Consider the following 23654-nt stretch of genomic DNA (forward strand, 5'->3'; position numbering starts at 1 on the left):
TGTTGACTATTGATGACGGATTCCACTGAATTTTCTGTAAATGGTTGACAATCAAAGAGAACACAACGAGGATTTCTGCTGTGCATAATGAGGGTTTCCTTGATTTCAAGTGTTGATGTTCTGCCTGTGGAGCATCTCGATGACTGGCTAGCTGAGGATTCTTCAGAATGTTCTTCCAGACCTTTAGGAGAGCTGGTTTCTTAGAGCTGGGGGTGGGATGATGCTGAGAACAGGAAGTGTTAGAGCGATTGTACTCTGAATACATCCCATAATACCTGATTCAGTTTGACATCTATCTTCTTAGTATGAGCACTATTGATCCTGGTCGAACGGTAATCTTCAGCAACAGAGCACCTATTATAGGGTTAGAGCTATGGATCTCAAAACACGTGCATTAGCTCCCCATAAGATACCACCAAATTTTTGAAGACTGTTGTTTCTCGTTTTGAGTTTAGGTGCTACTTGTAAGTCAAGAGTTCTATCTAGCGCTGTTCCTATGTATTACGGTGTAATGCAGTACAACGAGACTTGGTCTCTGAATCTGTCTTCTGGTGTGCACTCTGACTGTCTTCTGCATAGATGTAATGTAGATACAATTATTTTCTGTGGATTTAGGTGGAGCCACTATTTCTTGATGTAAAAAGACTTCCATATCAGTGGACAAAGATGTTTCAGCATCATAAACATTGAGGCTCTGAGCCACTAAGCAAATGTCATCAGCATAAATCAATTTTTTTGAAAACTTTTGGTAAGCTGTGCATGTACAGACCAAAGTGGTAGTGGACTCAGAACAGACATTTGAAGTAAACAATAATTTGGTTTAACTACCCTGCATCTGTCATTGTGAGAATGGATATGAAATGCCCTATAGTTTAGCATGTTGTTAAGTAAGTCCTTAAATTTACGACACAATCGTGAATTTCTAAAGAAGTTCTTCTCACCAAGCAGTGTCGAGAACAGCTGATAGGGCCAAAAAGGCAGCTACACTTACCAATTTCTGCTCATACTCATTTTCGATATAACTAACTGGAGAGAGTGTCTCTTAAATTACTTTCGCTTCTTAAGCTGGACTAGTGCCTTTATTTTTAACGAAAGAGTGTGTTTCGATTGTTGCTATATGTAGAGAGTTGCACTCTGTAACTTCGTTGGTGTAACCAATAGTCTATGGAAAATGTGGTTCATTAGTTAGCATGGTATGTTTTCATTATTTCTATTTGCTTATTTCTTTAATATCTGAAAACAGTTTACTATTCACATTCACCCGATAGGTACTTTCCACTTACTTACACAGTTCCAAGATATGCTATTAGATGATAGCGTTCAAGCCTACAGAATTCATAGCCACATTGTATTTACCACGATTGGCATATCATCACGCAATACTACGTAACTTTGTTAAATTTGGTTAAATCTAAGGCAATTCCCTGTTTATTGTTTCTTTTACAAGCTAACAATAGTTGATTGGCAACCAAAGCGTGTAATGAATGGTAAAAAAAAATGGAAATGAAGTCCCATGCTTCTTTACAGAGCGTAGGGGAACGATGCGGGAGACCCGCACCGCCTTACTAGGCAAGGTCCTAATGGAGGTGGTTTGCCGTTGCCTTCCTTCGACCGTAATGGGGATGAATGATGATGATGAAGACGACACAACAACATCCAGTCATCTCGAGGCAGAAAAATTCCTGACCCCGCCGGGAATCGAACCCGGGACCCCGTGCTTGGGAAGCGAGAACGCTACCGCGAGACCACGAGGGGCGGACAATGAATGGTAAAGCAATGTGTTTTTTTAATCTACTCGCTTAGCGATGATTTCTACTTGTTTGTGAAGGGGCTGACCTGCTCGTTAATTCTGCCGCATGTCGGGCCGCGACAACAGTACGCAGTGTCGTCTGTGTACAGGGCTCTTCTTTCGATCCTCGACCCTTAGCGATGTCAGCTGTGTTGTTGTTGTGTAGCAGTGGAGACGTGACTGTCCGACGTGGCGTCTCTGCGGTTGGCTTAATATTTGTCGAATGGTGATCACCAAGCAGCGCTTATACTTACCTGTTCCCAGCAACGGTTTTAGTAAGCTGCACACTTTGGCATGCGAAGTTGAAAAGTAACGTTTCAAAGAGCAGCCCAGCATGCCTCAACCAATGGAAGGCGCGTTCGCCGTCCACGAGAAAGCGTGCTGGCGTTGCGCCTGCCGTGTTGCGTTCAGCCTGCGTCGCTCTGCTGCTCAGTCCTGGGACCGGGTCACCTGTGCTGTGGTTGCCGCTGAACCCGGCTTGTTCTTGTGCGATTATATTGTTCTTCCTTGAATATTTTTAGTCTGTCTCGAAAGCTTTCCCTGTCACTGAGAGCACGGTAACCTATGATTTGGTGTTGTTTTTTGGCCTTTCGGGTTGGGAAATCATCTTGATTTTATCTTGCTTCTATTTTAGAGAGACTATTTTCAGTTTCATGGCCGCGATGTGAATTGAGTGATTTATTTTGTTATCTTCCAGTGCCTCCAGTCTCTGAGCTGCTTTCTTTCCATTTCATATTCGTCAATCTTATAAAGTAGTGGATGTTAAGCGGTTGCACTCGGATTTTCGAGTATTATTTCTTCGTCGGTTTCATCGAATTTTGGATACCGTGGATGACCGTGAATGTTTTTCTAGCACTTTGAGGAACTTTTTTGAGGTCGTCAGTAATGAATGACATTCTCATCTGCTATTACGGATGGCTGTTCGCAAATGGTGTGCTATGACCTGTTGGAACTTTTTTCCAAAAACTACTGCTATTGTGGGACCTAATTCTTGTGATTACCTCGCGCATCATTTGGTGGATTTCTCTTCTTATTAGGTCATTGAAAACGTTGAAGCCAATCGTAGCATATCCATTTGGTTAGTGCCGTATGGTCTACAGAATTTCCCTACTGTTTAGTTTTGTTTCTTATGTACGTCAGGAGTGTTAAGCAGTGGTTTGAATAGCTGATTCGTTAGGTTTTGTGTTAAAACGTATCAATCTGAATTTTTCGATTATCCGATTTCGTGAGTTTATGATCGTTTTTCCTAGTTTTTGTGGTTCATAGCATAATAAATGTGAGGTATTCGTTAGCTATGCAGTCGCCAAATCCAGTGTAGCTTCAGAATCTGGGTAGCTATGTTATACGTAGTATATGTTCTAAGATAGAAGTGCCATAGTGATTGGTGATTGATAAAAGGCGGCGATCATTTCTGAGTCTTGCGTGATTCAAAATGGCTACAACAAGTTTAATATCTTTCTTGTTCAATTTTTCAGCAAATATCGCAGATCTAGTACTGAGCCTCCTGTTCCTTTAGCTGGGCAAAATGAGAGTATATAATTCACGAGGTCAGTTGGCAGTTCCTCTGCAGGATACATCGTTGTGGTGTTTTATATGAGAGACTCTGAAGCATCTATCTCAGCTTGTACTACGGTCTGGTTTGGGTGACGGATACAGTTCTCTAGATTGATTTCTCTACCTGCTCATGAGGTATGTGCTGCGACTATAATACCAACTTCTTTTTCTCTTACTATGCCTTTAGGGAGTTTGTTTTTAGAGCAGAAACCCAGTGTGTTGACAATGCAGATAGTGGCAATATCTTTCTTAGGCTTGAATGTGAAGGTTAATTCTTGTTTCCTGGTGTCTCAGGCTAGGTTGGGCATAGGCCTCCTTGTCTATCAATATGGCGATATAGACGTGGATCCGTGTTCGCCAAAGAACGTAGTAGGAGCTTTTTAGAAACTGCTGTTATTATTTCCCTTCTTTCAAATATCATGTAGTGAAGACTCAAAGTACGTTTTACGTTTGATTGTTATCTTGACATTCTTGGACGAAGACCGTGATAGTTTGATCAATGCGCTTAATGTTTTCAGTTTTGTTTGCTGAGATAGGCTGTTTTGGTCTTTCTTTGCAACTCTCATCACTATTAACGTTATCAGTGTTGCAGCTCCTGCATTTTGGTGCTTCTTGTTTCGGGTCTATTTTGCAATTAAAAACTGGATGTGCTCGTCTCCGTTCTTCACATTTCAATTTATGTCGCAGCTTTTCGTGTCTTATTGGAAAGTGTTGCAATATGGACGTTGCTGTTATTGAGGAGGTAGTGTTTAAATAGTCCAACCTTGTGAGGTACACAGTTCATTCTGAAATGGTGAACAAGTAGCTTGTTAGTTGGTTCCTTGTAACTATAGATGACTGGAAGGAATAGCGCGGAATTTTGTTTTAGTTTTCCGGTACCTTTAGGTCCCCTTCAGTTTTTTCGTTTGTTGTATCACGGTCAAAATTGGTTATCACAAAGGCGAGCGTGAGTCTGTGTGGTTTCTCTTTTGCTTAGTGTTTGGCGTGCGGTGTGATTTCTGTTACTGTTGCTTCAGATCGGTAAGTAACTCAAACCGTTCTCACGGGTTTCGATATCTGATGGGTGTGTTGTGATGTTGGCAAATTTTTTCGGATTTTTTTGTGAACGACTTGGTGGCCCAGGCAACTGTTTTAGTGCAGGTTACAACGATTTCGCGGTTTCTTTGCCACCTTCTTAGTTTATAGTTTATTGTAGGGTTTGCTAAAGTGCCATAAGTTGTGTTAGATGTGCTTTAATTCCATCTGCACCCAACCAGTTGTAAACCTTGTTCTTCATGAGATGTATTTGGATGAGTGTAAACTTTTTGTAATTGGAGTACCGTGTTTGTGGCGGCTTTGCCTGTTTACTTCGTGTTTCTTGTCCGGGTTTTCGGCTAGTTAGCGTAGCGTTGCGTTTCTGGAGATCTGGTGGAGACAGAGTTCTCTACTTCAGTCTGGTGCCCTGAAAACTGTTGTTGCATATCGGAAACAGGACGATCCATAGTCCCCACGCCCTGCATGAGAACGCTCGCAGTCAGCGTTGAGTTCTGTGCCTTTAGCCTCGGCAGATGCGAGTTGGTCGTCCCTGTCTCAAAGTGTGGCGGTTGTGCAGACTGCTGATCCCAAGTCTGAATCGCTCTGACAATGCTGCATTTGGCGACAGTGGCGCGAGTTACGCATGATGCACTTTGCAGGGGACATCGTCTGAGTAACACGTATGCTGCCGAACAACTACGTGCATGTAACAACAGTTCAAGCAGTTTCGGCTGCGAGAATGCTTGTGTCTAGATATATCAGAGGAAAGCCCTTAATAGGTATATCGGTTGCAGAAGTTAATGCTTGATACCCCACGAGTCAAAGGGTTGTAACAGGTGATTCCCCGACCACCCACATCTGCTCGCTGGTCCGCCTTTTTGAAGATCAGAACGTGACAGCAGCGGCTGTAAGCAGCAGCAGGGAGTGGCCAGTGGTGGGGCTTGCAGTCCTCTGCTGCTCCTGATTGGCTGAAAGGCCCACGTGTAGAAGGATTTCGTGGAGAGGCTCGGAGCTCGGGGAATCGAAAGCTGGCCGTCGGCGCCCGTGTGGCCAACGTGGCGGGTCGCGTGCTCTCTGGAGCGGAGTTCTGTGTCGCGACGCACAGTGTTCTCGAGTTTCCAAACGCGTTCTCGTTTGCGCGCATCCATTACCGTTTAAGAACTTTCCTGTCGTTATCTGCGAATGTTGCATAGTAATTAGTGTGGGCGTTTACGGCGAATTCTAGCTCAGGGAAAACTCGGTGATGTTAGCTAAGTGGCAGTGATGCTCCGACTCAAAGTGACTGACTTGGCTGGGGTAATCGGATAGCGATAATCTCAGTTTGTTATCCAAATCTGGGAGTAATGTTTTTTGAGTGACCGTCTTCCTGTTGAGTTTGAACTGTGTATTTCGTACAGCCAGTCGAAAGTAATTTCCTGGGCTTGGCTGTGAATGTTCCCAGTACTGCGGTCGTAACTCGGGATCTTGCCTGGGGGTAAGTAGGTAGCACGAGGGCCGTTAACTACTGCCTTTCGAGCGATGAGGTTCGATACTTTCCAGCGGGTCGAGGCCCGGCTAGCGACCACTGTGTCGGACCGACTTTACGCGTGTCCCGGTGGTGCAGGACGCTTGTCTGGGTGGGCCGCTAAGCGCCCCCAGTGCGCCCCGAGTCGGCTCTGGCCTTCACCACCTAAAGAGAAGGCCGCGGCGCGCTCTTGTGACGTCACGCAAAGCGGGCCAGGGTTGGCTTGGCGCTGCGCTGACAGAATCGAGGCGCACGGCCTGCAAATCTTCGTCAAACGGTTTTACAGAATGTGTTGAGCTGCCGGCGTCCCCTGCGGCCAGGCGGGTTGCACCCGGCACCTGCCTCCCTCGTGGTGCTGCGGCCTCTGGTTCCACTGCGTCCAGCACGGAAATCGCGGTTAACACTGCGGGTGCCTGCTAAGTGCGCGATGATGGCTGTACTTTCACAATTCACGAAAAACACTCCATGTAGTACTATTTATCACAGGATTTTCCTTTGGGCTGGGTACTAAATTCACACAGACACTCCTTTACTTTGCTCACTCAGGTTTTATTTGAACAAATGGGAGATCGTCTATTGGTTACGAATCACAACAATTTCGGCGTACTGTGTGCTTCTACTGAAGCTACTATGGCACATGTTTTCCAGGACTCACAGTACTGGCACAAGTTTATCCTTCCACAGCACTGTTTCTGTAAATACGCCTTTAAGTAATGTTCTTCCTTGCTCAAGAGTGGCACATGGAACACTAACTTAACTTCTGCTATAGTACCCTTACAAACATCTAGCTTAACAAATCACCATCTTGTCTCACAAACCCAGTAATACTAATCTCATATAACTCTGCCATTCGACTCTTTGCGTTCACTTCAAGCCACATTTCACACAACAACTCATGTGTTACTTTATTACAATACTTGTTTGAGCCACTCTATGTAATCGAACCACTAATAATCTAAACAAACCCATTTACACTTTCATGCACACACCACTTCAGTCATTGGCCCCTCTCTTTTCATTTTATAAGTACCTGAATGTCTCTTGTCATGGTACTTGAATTACAAATCATGTAAAAGTACATCTTTCACACACATATGGAAAATTTCTTTGTTTCAGACATAATATGATATATACTAATATCATACATTAATAAAATCGACAAACTGCAAAGGCAGATCCTCGACGGAAAACGGAGAAAAGACGTCATAGGAACATGTGTCCAGAAATGCACCATCGCCACGGTAGATGACACTGACGAACGGGAATTCCTCTGATAACGTGCTGCGTTTTCCTTGTATATAACAGGCCGTGTGATTGACGCAGCCTATTGTATACACAAAGCATTTCCTAACAATTTTAGTAAGTAGTCTCAGTGCATTAGAATAGGTAGACAGAGGCTACCACTCACAAATAAGCACACAGTTATAAATGAAGGAGACGTTAGGAAGGAGAAGTACTGGCTGTACGATATGAGATTTAATGACATTTAATATTGTCATACCAGGTAGAGTCCATTTTTATTGCTGGGCTTAATGCAGTGTAGTGTGGAGACAGTTACTTGCGAAAAATACTGAAGGAGGCTACAGCGAGGATTCTGAAAAGGGAGACTGTTCATTGTTTCTCCTGGCCAGATTCCTCTCGGCTGCCGAACACAGCTCTAGACCTGCAGGGATGTTGGTTGGGTTCCACCAAAGAAGTATCCTGTTCTTCAGTATGGGGAGCGTCGTTCCATTGCAAACAAAACAGACGAAGAGCACTGGTCCTTGCACCATCGTAGCTAGATGTATATAATACACAAACTGCGCTATTCCCTGAGCCTGGTGGAACCCAATTCTAATTAGAATACCTATTCCGCTTAAAATAACAGCCTTGACTGACATAAAAAGACATTGCTTCTTTGTGGCAAATTTCTTGTTATCAACAATTTTGAGTTGCCGCATGGAGCACCGATTACATAGGTACATGTATCCAAGCAGTCCGAGACAAACCAAGTTGAATGCCACAGACACTGAAATCCCTGCAAGGACTACTATACGACTGTGCATCAGGTGATATTTACTCGTCTTTTCCAAAGCAACAGCTGCCACACATACTATACTCCACGGTATAAACACACACAGCACCTCACGACGGAATAACTGGCTTACTTCAGCAGGTAGTAGCTGGTCAGGAAGCCTGAGATGGCGAACACAAGCATACATCTGGTAGCAGAATGAGTTCAGCCAGATACAGGTGAGAAGTGTGAGGGCGCTGTCTATCAGCACTGCTGTTGGTAAGTCAGGGACGCCTGCCATTCGATACACGACCTCAGAACACAGGATCTGGGTTATGCACGTGATCTGAAAGGACAAGAGTATCCTTCCAGGCAAGTTACGTAACTGGGGAAGGTACATGTATACTCCGGCAGTCGAAAAACGGAAAATGATATTTATCAGTATAAATGAGATTTCTAAAGGCTTCAAGCTGTCAATTTTGAAATCCTTGTATCTCAAGGTGGCGTTGGTTAAACTGTTTTTGTAGTTCAGTGTTTCTTCTGTTAGCTTTTGATCCAGTACACTGATCCTACTAGGGTAAAATCGAAATTCGAGACTAGCGAACGTACAATTATGGAAAGTCCTGATGGAGGAAAAGTCGCGACACTTTAGCAACAGAATAGCTCTGGAAACAGAGCAGATGGCGTCTGTAGCGTTCGAGTGCAGACATGATTGATCGTCGGGACTATCGAAATAGCAGCGAGCATCGTGCACCGACTGTATCATACTAAACGGGACGTCCTGACAAATTCCGTACGAGTTGACCGCCATCCAGGCCAGCAGACAGAGGTTGACATTTACCCTCTGCGTGTAGGCCAGGTAGCTGGTGACGGGTATGTGGGGTGACCTCTGCACCACGTCGTCCCACAGCTGCTCGCGGCACTGCTCGCGCTGCTTCACGGCTTCCAGTGGCAGGTCTTCCAGCGGACACGTGGGGTGGTCCAGGGCGTTCACCAACAGCTGCACGCAGTCAGTGTCCACGGAGAGCGTATCGTGGCTTCTGTCCTCCAGCTGCCACTCCTCGTCTGCAAGAAAACGACAGCAAGTAGGTGGTGGCCGTACACTGCAGGCAGCTGAATCCAAAGTCTTCTCTGGAGGACGAGCCTGGGCGTTGTTTACCCACATTATCCAGGTTCAGTTACCCAGAAGTATGTAAGGCGGCATGTCACCACAAAGTAAGAGTATTAACAAAGACAGATATCATGTTACTATGCACGTCTATTTCATCTTCAGGGTGTCCAAGAAGTCCCTGTATCGCTCTTGACATAGTAAAAATGAGGAAGTAAATAGGTTTTATTGATAGTGCTGCAGTGAAGATGGCAATAAAACAATGTTATCAGAATTATATTTTTGTTTCAGCACTGCAGTCTTTGAGTTCCGAATCCATCTTGTAAAGTACAGTTTAGTGGCAGATTTGTGGGTGCATGAACATCCGCAGAGAGGAAAAACTATGTAACGCATGATGAGACCATTTGCCTCAGACCCCCTCGTAAAGAAGCCATGCCTGATTGAGATAAATGTCCTGTATTTTCAGGCTGTCTCAAAGACAGACCACATATTGGAAGCAATAAAAAGTGGCAGGAACGTGTGTCACCCACTCTTAATCAGATAAGCAGTCTCCAATGAAAATTATTTGCAAAAGAACAGTTGGACTTCAAGCATCTTGTTCAACAATGCACGACCATATTGAAAAAATATGAATACGAAAGGATTTAGGCCCATGTTTGTTACTGAATTATCTGACAGTAGTGTGGAGCAACGATTTGTAACCTACCATACTTTGTTGTGGCGACTTCTGCCATGTCTCGCTCAAGAGTGTTGTTTACGTATAAGTGTGCCATATACCACTATTTGCTGAGGAAAAATATTGTTTTCTTGTCTAAGGAAAGTACCCATTATCAGCAAGAGTTGGAAAGGAACCTACCTCACATTATGTGGGCTACTGTGTGAGCAGAATACCTGTTAGGACCACATTCTTTTGAAGCTTACATGAATGGGAACTTCCATTTCTCAGTACAACAGAAGTTTTCAGTATCTCAGCTCCATGACAAGGCAGTCACGGATCTTGTGTGGTTGTAGAAGGAAGGAGCTTGAGTCTCGTTTTGTTGTTCAGATGTGTGGGTTTCTTAATTGAACAACTTATTCTCGGATTGTATTTGGTTCTGCAGCATTTAAAGCCACATTAAAATGGTTACCACGAAATCCCAACATTACCACCTCAACAACCTTTTGAAATCGTCATTACAAACTTTCGATCTTACCACGCATACAACTGAATATGAAGAATAATAAAGCCTCATGTGGCTCAACGTTGAAAGATTAATGGAAAATTGACAGAAGTGTTGAGGAAGTCTTTCTAAGCAGAATTACTAGAACGATCCGCAATAAAGCAAGGGGGAAAGCGAGACACATAGATATCTGAGGAAGGTGTGATCGTCCACACACTGATCCGTTGGATACGTATTTTTTTTATATCTAACTACGTCCACATTGAATATACTCTTTTGACATAACTCCATAGGCGTGATGTACAAAGAAATAGGGTGGAGGCTGAATTCTCGTCTTTCTGATATTTCACTTTCCTCCGTGTAGTGACACCATCACACAGCGTAAAAAAAAGTAATGGAGCAGATTTGTCACCAGTTTGTTTCGTTAGCACGAGAATGTCGAGAAAAGGCACAAAAAATACAGTAGCTGTCGGTTTTGGAAGTACCTTTATCAAAATGCACGATTTACAGTTAATATTGTGTAATGATAACAATGCAGCAATAAATGCAGTTGGCACATATATGCCTCTGCGGCTGAGTGGGTGAATTTGGGATTACAAAAAAAAAAAAAATATGGTTCAAACGGCTCTGAGCACTATGGGACTTAACTTCTGAGGTCATCAGTACCCTAGAACTTAGAACTACATAAACCTAACTAACCTAAGGATATCACACACATCCATGCCCGAGGCACGTTTCGAACCTGCGACCATAGCAGTCGCGCGGTTCCGGACTGAAGCGCCTAGAACCGCTCGACCACCGCGGCCGGCTGTGGGATTACAACTCCAGAGATTTGGGACTCAGGCATTGTTCCAGAGATTCCTTCTGACACTTATGTCTTCTTTCACCTCTGACACTGATTTATGGAAATCGAAAATGATGGAACTGTAGAACTGTTCGGAGACCCAATAATTAACAGTGTCCCAAAATTATTAACTGGGTAAGTTAGGTCAAAAGTAGGAAGACGGCGAGTGACCACAACCTGCAGTAGGACAGCACTGTGATGACCAAACCAGGCCTCAGCTTGATGATGGCTTTACCTACTGCATTGTGAGAAGTCCTGATAGTCGTTTTCCTCGAGCACTATTTCTGTTCAGAGTACAAATCAAAGGAGAATGATACTGATATGCTATACATCATCCAATGTATATAGTTCATTGGCGTGTTGATCGCAAATGTAGACCCAGTAAGACGAATAAGTTCCGAAAGATTCTTATACACAGACAGATTCTGTGAAAGGCCGAATACACGACTTTGTCGTAAACACTCCATCTTCTTTGTTATTCATTCCACTCCCACCACATGTGTGGGGCGCAAGCTTCGGACACTTTGCTGCTCTTCAGCCTATCGAAGTTAGGCCAGTATAGCTTTCACGGGAGAATGAATAAGATGGAAGGTTTCAAAAAAATAAAAGCCATAGCGTCTCTACATAAACACACGTACATTGAAGTTGATGATGGTGCTATGGTGAAGATAAGTCTCGTGCTTCTGGCAAGTCACTGGCAGTCAGTTCCCAATAACTGCTACGAGGGTAATACAGTATGATGCAGGTGCCGGCCAGAAAGGGTGTATGTATTCAAGGTGTTGGAGTTGGCTGGGAAGTATGATTGACAAGTTGATGTGGGTAGAGGGAGGTGTGAGGGACGGATGACAGTGGTCAGGAGGCTGGAAGCGGGATCATCTACATATTGAAGAGGCGTAGACGCTAGGATTATAGCTGGTTGGAGGAGTAAGTGTCTACTTACTATTCTGGAACAGGAAGAACCAGCCAGCTGAAGTTCCGCTCGAATAGGATACAGAAGGGTGGCAAGTGGAGGGTGGATATGACATGTTGGTATAGACGCACCAGAAGCCTAGGTATCCAGAGGATAGGCGAGAAAAATTGCTTTTGTTCCCCACGTTTATGGGACGTTTACAATTTGTGACAAAGTCTGAGGAACTTCAGAAGAGAAGGCAAAGTAATCAGCTGGTAGAGGTTGCGTCTGAGACGGCAAATATGATACAGAGTGCAAGGTGTTCTAAGACTGTAAGGAATGGTAAATTTTTGAGAGTGCTGAGATCCAAGCTATATTGGCGGAAGTAACACTGGGGCCACTAAGGCTTTTGGAAAGACGAAGGAAGAAACAAGATCAGGGTTTAACGTACTGTTGGTGAAACAGCTATTAGAGCATTACCCAGAATTGGGAAGAACGGGGAAGCAGGACAGCGGCGTCCATCCATAGGAACCGTCGTGTCATTCACCTTAAGCTGTGTAGGGACATCACAGAGAAACTAAATATGGTCGAAAACCAAGTTTGGAGCCAACAGCTTACCACAGCATCGCCTCGTTCAGTGGGTTTTACCCAAGTACAGAGGATGGCTGAGTGATGGAATCCCCACATTGTCGTGTTTCCTGTCTTCTTAATTTGAGTTTGTTGTAAGCTGGGGATGCGTGATTATTCCAAGATATGAGAAAGTGAGAGTCCTCTGCCCATGTCAGCAGAGAGGAATGGAGCAGCAGGTCCACCGCCTTACTGCAAGCGCTTATCTTCCTCCACATAATTGGGCACTGTCCTTGCATAGTGAGAGAACTGTGACTTGGAGTTATCTGATGAGTGTACATGACTGTAATGGATGCGTTAGGAACTTAACGTCCACATCCGACACACATGTTGTTGTCATGCTTTTAATAAATTTACAAGTACATAAATGAAACAGTCAATGAAAAGAACGCCTTGTTGTTTGGAAAGCGATAAACTTATTTTTAGCTCCTCGCGACTGTGGCTGCGTGAGCACGTGTGGTATTAATTGGGGTCCAAATACACAGGATCTGCTGAAATCACAGTGCAAGTCTGCAGATGATGAGCACTGAACGTTTACTACAAATGTGCCAAATATGTGTCTGCTTTTGGCCCTCGACTCTCTGTACGTGCATGCTTGGCCTAGGCTTGACTGAGTGACGTTACGCCGACACTGCACTCTGAAGTCGCCTCTCTGCAGTCGTCATGGAACTGTTCATACCCTCGTGGACAGAACAGAACTCAGGCTGGACTCTGGCAGAACTCGTACCAGGCACTGACAGAGCTGGAAATACTTGTCGTGTGTGGCGCCTCGAAGCTACAGGAGGAGTGGCTTACTACTTCTTTCTCTTAGCCGGTGGCGATGCTACTTAGGTGTACAGCATCTCTGCGGTGGTCGATTGACGATTTGCTGCAGGCGATTATCGTCGACACCACATGTGTCACCTTCAACAGTGTCACAGGCGTCATGATACACTGAGGAGAGGTAATGTAATGTAGAACACTGACACCAGGTCTGGTGATGAGAAACTTTATGCTTCAATTCCCCCTCCCATTACTGGGGAAATACCAGCAATGCAAATTTCTTCCATCACCTGGATTCGAACCAGCTTACCTTTAAAGAGAGTACCACCACACAGTCATGTTTATGTGTGCCATGGTGGAAGTTAGGGAGAGAGAAATGATTGGTGGTATTTATTGTAATAATTCCTTGGGTTTTTAACAAAAGTGTTTTTGATGTAGCAGAGGCTACACCAGGAGGTTAAGTTATCGAGGCAGATGGAGATATGCTGTTGAGTAAGATTTACAGTAACAAAAGAAGAATGGTGTGCCAGACAAGGAGCTATACAGGAAACATAATTCATTGGGACACCTGGCACTTGCCAGTTTCCTCCCAGAGATCCGAATGTGCGACTAGTGCGGAATATTTCGCTAATGGAGGAGTCATCATACCACTTTTCAATATCAGGCCACATGTCCTGTGGACAGACACCAGTGGTTCCCATTACCTTCTGCATTCTCATGCCTTTGAGCACTGCTGACTCTTCAGGGTTTTAGGAGCAGGGGAAAAAAGTGCCTTGAAGCTCTATTCGCCCATCCATCATTACTGACGATTTTTATTCTAAATTTAAGCAGTAGCGAGGTTCAAACCTGGGTTCCATGGCTTTTTGATTAGTATACAAAGACACTACCCTTAAATCATAGGTGAGCTGTGGGATATAAACTTGCATAGAATATGATATCACACAAATTGACTATAGGTAGTAGGAAATAAGAGCTTGCTTTCTTTTTTTTTTTTTTGCTTTTTCTTTTTTTTTTTTAAGAAGGTCTAAAGTATTGGAGTCATGAGCAGCCTCTCATAAGAATATCCTGAAATTGTAAGACGTCGTGGTCTCCTTCATCGCTTACATATTCCGCCCTCACAATCATATTCTGCACACCAAGACGCTTCATTCGAGCCCAAATTCGATAAGATAAAGTCAGTATTGTATGAATTCATGTAAACAATATGCAAATAACTAATAAATCGCAAGTGCGCACTGTGGTTGAAATACTCGAGGCTGGCGTACACACATACATTCCAGACACGACGGTCACAGGAGCTTTTAGCTCGAGAGAGGTAACTGCACCCCAGGAGGCCGGTCCCAAGCTATCTACGTCGGCCAGTGACCACCTGTAGAGCAGACAGCGTTAGCCCGAGTGAAAGGACGACCCCGTGTTCGGCTTAAAAGCAAATTCCGCTACATTGTGTGGGAGCGGCCAGCCTACGCATTCTTTACACATAGCACGCAGTTTCACAGGGAGACAGCAAACGCCAAACACCGATACTACAGATTTCCGGATTGGTCGCCTTAAACAAAACGTCATTCTTCCGTTTTAGAAGAGCAGTGCTGATTGGCAGACGATATTTCTGACGCCTTGAGCTGAAGGAGTAATGGAAGATATCGAAAGATATACCCCTTCACGTCAGGCATGCAGAGGGACCATTCCGTTGTCGCTCTTGGAGCAAGAACACGTAATGAGAGCGTGCGCGCTCGTACATGTACTCAAAGAGCGAGGAACAAGTCTCTCCTCAGTACTTCACCGGGAGAGCACCTCTGTCGCACGCCAATAGACTAGGGGCGAATAGGAGTCCTTGACTTCATCAAGGCGTAGGGAGACTTTGATTGGCGAAGGTCAATCCAGATAGAACGAGAGTTATCTTATTTGTTGGCAGCGAGCGGCGCAGACAGCAGTCATCACAGCTACAGCTCTTGCGACCCCCACATTTCCTCCACAACAGTACCCTTCACTGCATATCACACGTGACAGCCTCGACTGTACCTAGCAACATTCTAACCGATAATTATTCAAGTTGAGTAGGTGCGGCTCTCAGCCATTCTGCCAAGTCAATAACAATCTTAAACTTTGTATAAAAATTTCATTAGCGAATCCTATCCTTAAGATGTAACTTCGCATTCTGAAAAGAACCCGCAAATAACGTGTTCAATTCATAACTAAAAGTGCTATTGTGATTTCTCAGAATTTTTGCAAAATAAATAATAATTTTCTTTACTTTTATGTTTTTCTTACACTAACTAGCACTACTCCAGTACCCAAGTATCCCACTAGTTACGTAAGAAATTTTGTGAATTTTTGTGTCATTTCCTTACAGTGGACGACTCCAGAAGGTATTTATTGCTGAAAGTTTTTCAGGAATTTCTCTTTAGAACGTTAGGGTAGTAGTAGTAGAAGGGTTTGGTGGGGGCACGACAGTAAGGTCTTCAGCGCCCTAGAACGTTAGGAGTGTCTGTCTGACTTCTGTAGTAGTGTGGGGGTGGAAATTGCATCTCGCAGGGGCCAAAGGGTAAAGGGTACATCTCAGATTAATCTGTTGCTCAGAATGACAGAATAGCACCAACCCATACGCTCACAAAATGTGTGGCTGTATAGTCTTATGTTGTAAATGCTATATTTAATTCATTTTGTGGCGTTATAGACAGGTATTTTAAACCGGGCCCAAGAGATATGGTGGTCGTATTTGTGTGACATTGTATGTACCGAATTGGCGAGCAGTCATTAGATACAGTGAGTATATCTTTAAGATATGAAGCACTGAGTCTGCCTTGTTGAGGTTGTTTGGTAACGTGTGGTTGTTATGGATGAGAGGAGAATGAATCCTTTTTCAATAGATTGTTCGGTTTATGGAAAATGTGGCAGTGTTTTTGTTCATGTGTATCACCAATCCCAGGGTTCCTGATCTGCTGAATGAGGTGCTGGTATCAGGATATCTCACAAGCACCCATTGGCAATACCATCTGATTGTATGTCGTAGCAATTACCTGTGCTTTGTAGAGTGTAGAAAGACTGGGACTGTGTTACGTGAACTGTAACAATTTTCATTAAAGCATAATTGTAGCATTGAGATAACATGTGAGTGATGAAGATCTCGTTGGAGCTGACGGAACAGACATGTGGATTGAATGCTATCCTGCTGCTTTGTCTTGATGTTTTATGTGGCGAAACAAGGTTAGGTATAGGTTTTAAGCTGATGTTTTGGTGTGGCTGAAGATAAAGTTGGATTGCTTTTTGGAATAGGTGACTTGGATGTTAAAATGGTAGGTGACTGTGGCTGTTATCGTCATCTGTTGGACGATATGTGGACGCTGAAAGAGAGTGAATGTTGTGGAAAACAGTGGTTCTGAACTGGATGTCTTTCATGTTAGGGATGCGACACAAGAAACTGTTGAGATGATGACGGTGAGCTCGACTGACGGTGTAGAAAACTGTGGATCTGAACTCAGTATCTTTGATGGTGAGGATGCAATGCATGTAGTTGTTGGGATGCGGAATGTAAGTTTAGTGTCGTGAATAATGCGTTTACTCTATATTTATTAGATCATTCGAGTTGAGGCTGTGTAGATGATGCAGTTGTGCAAGGATTGCACATTTGGGCACAGTTAACATGGGTGGTTTTACGAACTTCCAGTATGATGCAGTAGTTTGGGTCAGCAACTCCTGGTAATCAGTGAACGAAAAAATGTTGCAAGTTTTTGTTCATTCGATGAGTTATCTGTATGCGCTGTAAATATTCATTGCACGTTACTGACATCTTCGGAAATGCCATTTTCGACAATGTAATGGTGATTTGAAAATGGGTCTCGGTCCGATACAAGTCATCGAACGAATAAAAAATAAAAATTTGCAATTTCGACTGGTTTTCTGTCCTACTGATGGATGGTCTTGTTTGTAACTGGCATAGGTCAGGTGGTTCTGCGATACTGGGTCAGATAGTCGTCACACAGGAAGTATTTGTGACATCTGTAGGCTTGGATTTGGGATTTAGGTGATTTTACACAATGGCAGCGACAACAGATCAGGGCTCAGTTCTTGATACGTTGGTCTGTTGTGGGCAAGCATCTAGTTCTGCTGGACAGTGATGCGTAAAGAAGCCGGCGGAGAAGCGCCACGGTTTTAATAGTGGCGATGGCAACTCTTTCAGACAGGGGCTGGATGGTGCAAACCATTTCGAACATCGCCACGTGCTCAGAAGAGATTCGCACCAGTTTCTTCTTTCCCTCCCCCTCCCCCCCCCCCTATCTCAACCGAACTGCCACGACCTCTCCGATCTCTCTGGATTATCACGACAACTTTCCCCTGAAGATATCTTCAATGTCGGGCGTAAAATTAGCTTCCTGACAAACGGCTAGTGGTCCACAACTCTGTAAGATCTTGTCGCTGCTCATTCTTTAATATGTTGTCGCGACTCGTGAGGAATTGAAATATCAACTACAGCTCACACGTTTGTTCTCGGTGTCCATTACAGTTTCAGTCATACTTATAGACATGCTGCAGAATGCAGCTCAGTGTAGCAACAGATGGGGTAAGAATCTGCTTGTTTGGTAACTTGCTAACAATGCGTATTTCCTTTTATGTGCCAGTATTATTCTTATGGTTGTCTGCAGTAAATTATCGGCGACAGCCGAAATTTTGGAAAGGCCTTTCTTCTCACTATTACAGTTCCTGGTTCTAATATACGGATATTCTTATGATAACTTACTTCCTTATCTGTTGTAACCCTTTTCGACCACCTTAGTTTCTTAATTTGTCGGCTTACTACCAATGAAAACCCTGCAAGTTCGATTGCCTGAAGCGGTCAAGAGTCACAACGGCAGGCATAAATAATTTTTTCGCTGGGAGAGCACAAGCCCACTGTCCTCCTTTCCTCTCATCTAAATGGAGTTACTCCCTGCCGAACAAGAAGCTATCAGGCAGTTACAAAGAGAGACATTAACGATTACAACTCGTTTCATGTCTGGTGCACGATAGATAGATGGTCGAGTAAGAGATAAAGTCCAGCAACGAGAATAAAATAATAAATTAAAAAAATATAGTGATTCGGACAAATAGAGTTGTTCAGCAGACAGGTGCGATAGCTGTGTTTCCTCAGTCCTACTACAGTTCATAGTATTAATACTTCTAAGGATAATATTAAAAGTGTATCTGATACAATTAACTGTTCACTTACAAATCGAAATATTATTCGTCAAAGAAAATTAGTAAATACGAACAGTATCGTGCTAGGATCACACATGAGAAATTTAGATCACTACACCAGTTACAGTATTGACAGAAAATTAGCTTCTCTGTAGCCGTTATGTTGCAGAGACCATTCGCCATTTTTAAAACAAGCCCTTGACTAGCTCTGAAAAAATCCTACATGTACGGAATTTTAGAGTGTTTATAGAAGATAAGAAGGAACACTTTTTTTATATGAGGCACGTGTCGCACACGTATGAAGGTCTTATCTGCACTGGCGTTCAGAGACGGTGTTCAAAGTGCTGTGGGATGGGCCCTGTTTTAGAGGTGCTGCGGGCCTCCTACGGGAGGGAGAGGAGTTGCTCAGTGTACCAGACACTGGCGGACACCCCAGGTGAGGTGGTTGCCTCTTAGGCTGAGGCTGCAAACATTATTTGTGAGACACCCACTTGTTCCGAGTGTGTTGCACAATCGTTAGCACCCAGCTGGCACTTGAGTAACGTCTCCAAAACATCACACAGCCTCTGTACATCGCTGGCGTCGAAACCTTCACGGGCCACGAGCAGGTGGGGGTACACCTTTGACCTTTGTGTCACATAAACTTTCTTATTTTTAATCTTCTCTAAACACTCCAAAATTTTGTGTACGTAGTCTTTTTTTAGTCCCTGCATAATGAAGAAGTCAATAATACATCGAAATGTAGTTAGCTTGTCATAGATCCAGACGGAGAGTTGCCGAGGAATCGAAAAACTGACTTTGGAAAGAGCACCAGAGATCATACGTGGCGTGCAAAATCACGCAAGATCTGAAACTACATATTCAGAAGGATATTTGAATCTCATTCCTCGAACAACTGAACAGTTGTCAGCGCATAACCATGAAGTGGCCGGGTCCCAGTATTAAACTTACCTACAATCTTGACGTCATCTTCGTAGAATGCATCGGTGTACTCAGCTGTAGTGTAGAAGTAGACACGATAGAAGGCGTACAGATCGTCAGCCAGACTGAACATTTGCGACGCCTCTAGCTGCCGCTCCTTGCACAGCGCACTGAAGTCGTCGTCAGAGGAGAGGCTCCACGGCTGATAGCGCAGCAGGCGTTCACTCAACAGCGGCCGCCTGTAGCACACAAGGTGCCAGGTTAAAAGTTAAAAACCTAGCATGTATAGTTTATGCAAGAACGTACAAATATCCATAAATGTGTGTGAAATTTTATGGGACTTAACTGCTAAGGTCATCAGTCCCTAAGCTTACACACTACTTAACCTACATTATCCTAAGGACACACACACACACACACACACACACACACACACACACACACACACACATGCCCGAGGGAGGGCTCGAACCTCCGCCGGGACCAGCCACGCACCGCATGACTGCAGCGCCCCAGACCGCTCGGCTAATCCCGCGCGGCTAAAAGTATCCAGAACGGATTTCCACTCAGCAGTGGATTAGAAACTTCCTGGCACATGAGTACTGTGTGCCAGACTGGGACACAAACCTGGAACTTTTTCATTCTTTAAAGGATGCATAGTAACACAGCAAACAATCGCAAACCCATGGGTGTTTTTAGCATTTTAGCGCATCGAGATTTCATCTTTAGATTTCGGAGCACTTGAGTGAGATACCGATTGTAACTATTTCTTGCAGGTCATCCACTCCGTTCTGTGCTGCTGTATCGTTTTAACTGGTTTCAGGCACATCAAACAGCAGAACTGCAGCGCTTGCCGCAGAATACCTCTTTTCTTTAAAGAAGAATTTCGTTTGCATTGCAAGAGAGTGAACATGTGATATTTATGTTAACGATATGAATGACTAGTTCAAATTTGTTATAGATGATTTTAGACGCTGACATGTAGACATGTCTGTCATGAGCTGAAGCAAAATCTTCCACATTACCACTTGAAAATGGCTCAAAAGGTCGAAACTGCAATAGTACAACAAATAATTCTTAAAGTCAATGGCGAATATGACGTCCTTAAAAAGATAGACATCGAGCTAGGCAGGCAGGAACCGAGAGCCGCCGTCGCAGCCTTACTTCCGCCAGTAGCTCAGCCGCTGCCTTCCAGCCGTCACAGAAGCTCCCCTGCACGGCTGGCGGGACCAGCGCTCCCGGAAGGATGGGCACTGCAGTGACCAGAGGCCTCGGGAGTTGCTTCCTGGGCGAATCCTCACTCTGCAGTGGAAAGTGCAGTCACTTGAAACGTCGGGGATCCGACACACGGCTCTGACCTGCCAGGGAGTTTCCTATCTGCATTTGGTGATGTGACATCTGCGATAATTTTCCGTAAAGACTGTATGACACAGGAAGATGAGTTCAGTGGACAAACGTGAATGTACCGTCAAGCAGGTCCACTTATTCAGTCCCTTTCAGCTGATCCAACGGCTAAGGACAGCGCGATACGATGACTAAAGCTATTTCAAATCCGTCTTTGCAAATACCAAACATCTGTTTTTATTTCACAATAGGTCTTTCGTTTTACTCATTATACCCTTATCAGTTGTGGCATTTTTATAATGTTTCTGCTTACATCCGGCAGTGTGCATCCCACCATCTCTCACTTGTATGCTTGACGTGCAGAAGTACATGTCTGCTGACGTAAAACTTGACAAAATGACACTTCACTATTGCATAAAAATGTTTGTTTACTTGGCTCTGAAGCTTTCTCTCGGTCTCGCTTCGTGAGTGGTTGGTGCGGGTCTCTAGTTTGGCAGTGAAAATTATCATACAGAAATTGTTGGCCGTAAAACTTTCTCCTAAGGTCAGTGTTCCGTATATCGATTCGGTACATATGTGTCAGGTACACGTTGTGATGAGAATGGAGCCCTCAGAATCGGGTATGTGACAATTTTTTCCTGATTAATCTACGACTACATTGCCTATAGCCCATCAACGATGGAAAGTTTCCATACTGCCAGATATAATGCAGAACAATCAGTACTCCCTGCACTCCTTGTAGTATGGTCCTTGGTTATCACTGTTACTTTACAACGACGTTGTCAATTAAAGCATGAAGCTGCATCATAACGAGTTCCGTGTGATGTCTGGGTCCCCAGTTTGACCGGAAAGCAGTCCCTCCCATAAGACATGTGGTGCCATGGTGCTAAGGCTCGCAAATCATTTCCACGCCACGTACACCAGCACGCTGTTCTGCTTGGAGGTACAGTACCACAACTACTCCACTGACAAGCTGGGACTCAGAATCCGCGCCGTGATAAAATTTATCGTTTGCATGCCACAGATCCAGGAAGTAGATGCATACTGACAATGATCTGAATAAACATTATGCGGAGATTTGGTTGGTTAAGAATTTCGGGAAAGGGCTCTTTTTAACATAATGGAGCCGTTCATTCCAAAAGGCAACGAAAGAACGGATTTAAATGCAGCAAGGAAGTGAACAAACAATATCCACTGAAACAAGCTCTAAAGAAAATCTCGAAACTTCTGGACAGTTGGGAATGTACTACACAGCTATAATGATACAACACTGACTGCCATATTCAGTTTAGGAGCAAGTGCGTTGTCACACAAAGTGGCAAATCAACAGAGGACGCAATAAATACTCGCCACATGGAGCTGGAGTGTCGACAAGCGGGGCAGACCGCTGCCACGGAAGTCAATCGTCGACAATTTGCGTGCAGAGGTAGGGGTCAGTGTGCGACCGATGGCTTTGGCCTGTAGTGCTGGAGCCATTACTGAAGGTACCATGCGAGTCCAGTAACGAAGTGATACGTGAACTGTAGAATAGACACGAAATGCCGCGCTGCCTAGACTACGAGGGCGGTACCGAAGTTCCTCCAGTGCCGCTATGAATAAACAAGAGAGAGCTCTTACGAGCAAAACATTCGAAGCCATAATCTGTGACGAGAGTGTTCCTTTTTCTCACTACCTCTGCTCCCTGCTGAGTTCTCGGTGTGTGTGGTCTGCCGTGTCCGGCACAGAAAGCACGCGCAGCGTCACGTGTCATTCAGCTCGCTCAAACGGGCGACATGTCTGGAACCGGCACCAGTGTGTTCAGGCAGAGTTGCACTACGTCTCATTTTGTTTATTTTATGTGCGGCAACAAATTACTAAGACAATTACGTGCAGCTTACGAAAAAGCATTTTCTGTAGATGTTACCGAATTTACAACATGCGGAAAACTTTTCAGTTATAGAACTTAGGCGAACATTATGCGAACGAAATCGTAAGATTACATGACTTTTTATCTACTCCAAGCCGGAAGTCTGTCAGAGTTCTCTAACACGAGATAATTGTGGTTAAATACGGCGCACAGTGTTCTGCTCGCGTGGCAAGCACGTAAGCGCTCCACCATGCGTTCGTTACGAGTAACAAGTCATTAGGTTTGCAATAAACCAGTTATTAATTTTTCTGGTAACCCTACTTATTTCTAACATCACACTATATAAGACATGATGGTGAACGTCTGGAAAAGTCAGCGACACGGTTGTTTGGTGCAGGCATACAGCTAAATGTTCTCGTACGTCAGTCTGAAAACTTGGGTCTACTAAATAGCAATAAAAATGTTTCAATTTTCACTTCTTTTGAGAGGTAGTCCGCAGATAATGTTCTTATTGTCAAAGCGATATAAACTTCTACAGCTCCTCAATTCAGCACTTCGTTCGGCTATATATTTCTTTTTCTGCCTCCCAAGCAATATGAATTCTGCCATCATGTAGGTAAAACTTAACAGAACTTACTCAGCCCGAAGACTGCTACAGATCTCGCTTCAATATTTTCCGGTTGTGAGAAGCTCCTCTAGTTTTGTTCACACGAAATCGGAGAACGTTCTTTGTTTTGAGCAACATCCCTCATCCTTTTACTCGCGATGAGCACATTCTCGGCTGGAGTATATTCTCTGACTCGCTTTACTCATGTGAACCTCAAAATGTCCTCCCAAAATTTCCGGTACGAAGTATATCCTCCGTTTTACTGACACGCCCCACTATACTTCGCCAGCACCTCAGCTCTCACCTGGACTCTCCCAGTGATTCTTCGCCAATCATCTCCCACCCTTCGTCGTCGTCTTCATTGCTTCGCCACTCACAGAGAGCCGTAGTCTGGCAGCTCCGTTTTACTGACACGCCCCACTATACTTCGCCAGCACCTCAGCTCTCACCTGGACTCTCCCAGTGGTTCTTCGCCGATCATCTCCCACCCTTCGTCGTCGTCTTCATTGCTTCGCCACTC

General features: G+C 44.3%; 1 protein-coding gene across 3 annotated transcripts in view; it reads right to left on the minus strand.

The window, feature by feature from the left end:
* Positions 1-6389: 6389 nt before the first annotated feature.
* The window catches only part of LOC126427327 (uncharacterized), a 56519-nt gene continuing 39254 nt past the window's right edge, over positions 6390-23654 (minus strand). For all 3 annotated transcript variants that reach the window (XM_050089636.1, XM_050089638.1, XM_050089637.1), the window contains 2 exons: positions 19368-19576; positions 6390-8919 (listed from right to left, as the gene is read on the minus strand). In XM_050089636.1, the coding sequence (XP_049945593.1) occupies positions 7442-8919; positions 19368-19576 (1687 nt within the window). In that variant the 3' untranslated portion in view covers positions 6390-7441. The remainder of the gene's footprint in view (positions 8920-19367; positions 19577-23654) is intronic.

The sequence above is a fragment of the Schistocerca serialis genome, chromosome 11 (assembly GCF_023864345.2).
Source record: "Schistocerca serialis cubense isolate TAMUIC-IGC-003099 chromosome 11, iqSchSeri2.2, whole genome shotgun sequence".
NCBI classification, from domain to species: domain Eukaryota; kingdom Metazoa; phylum Arthropoda; class Insecta; order Orthoptera; family Acrididae; genus Schistocerca; species Schistocerca serialis.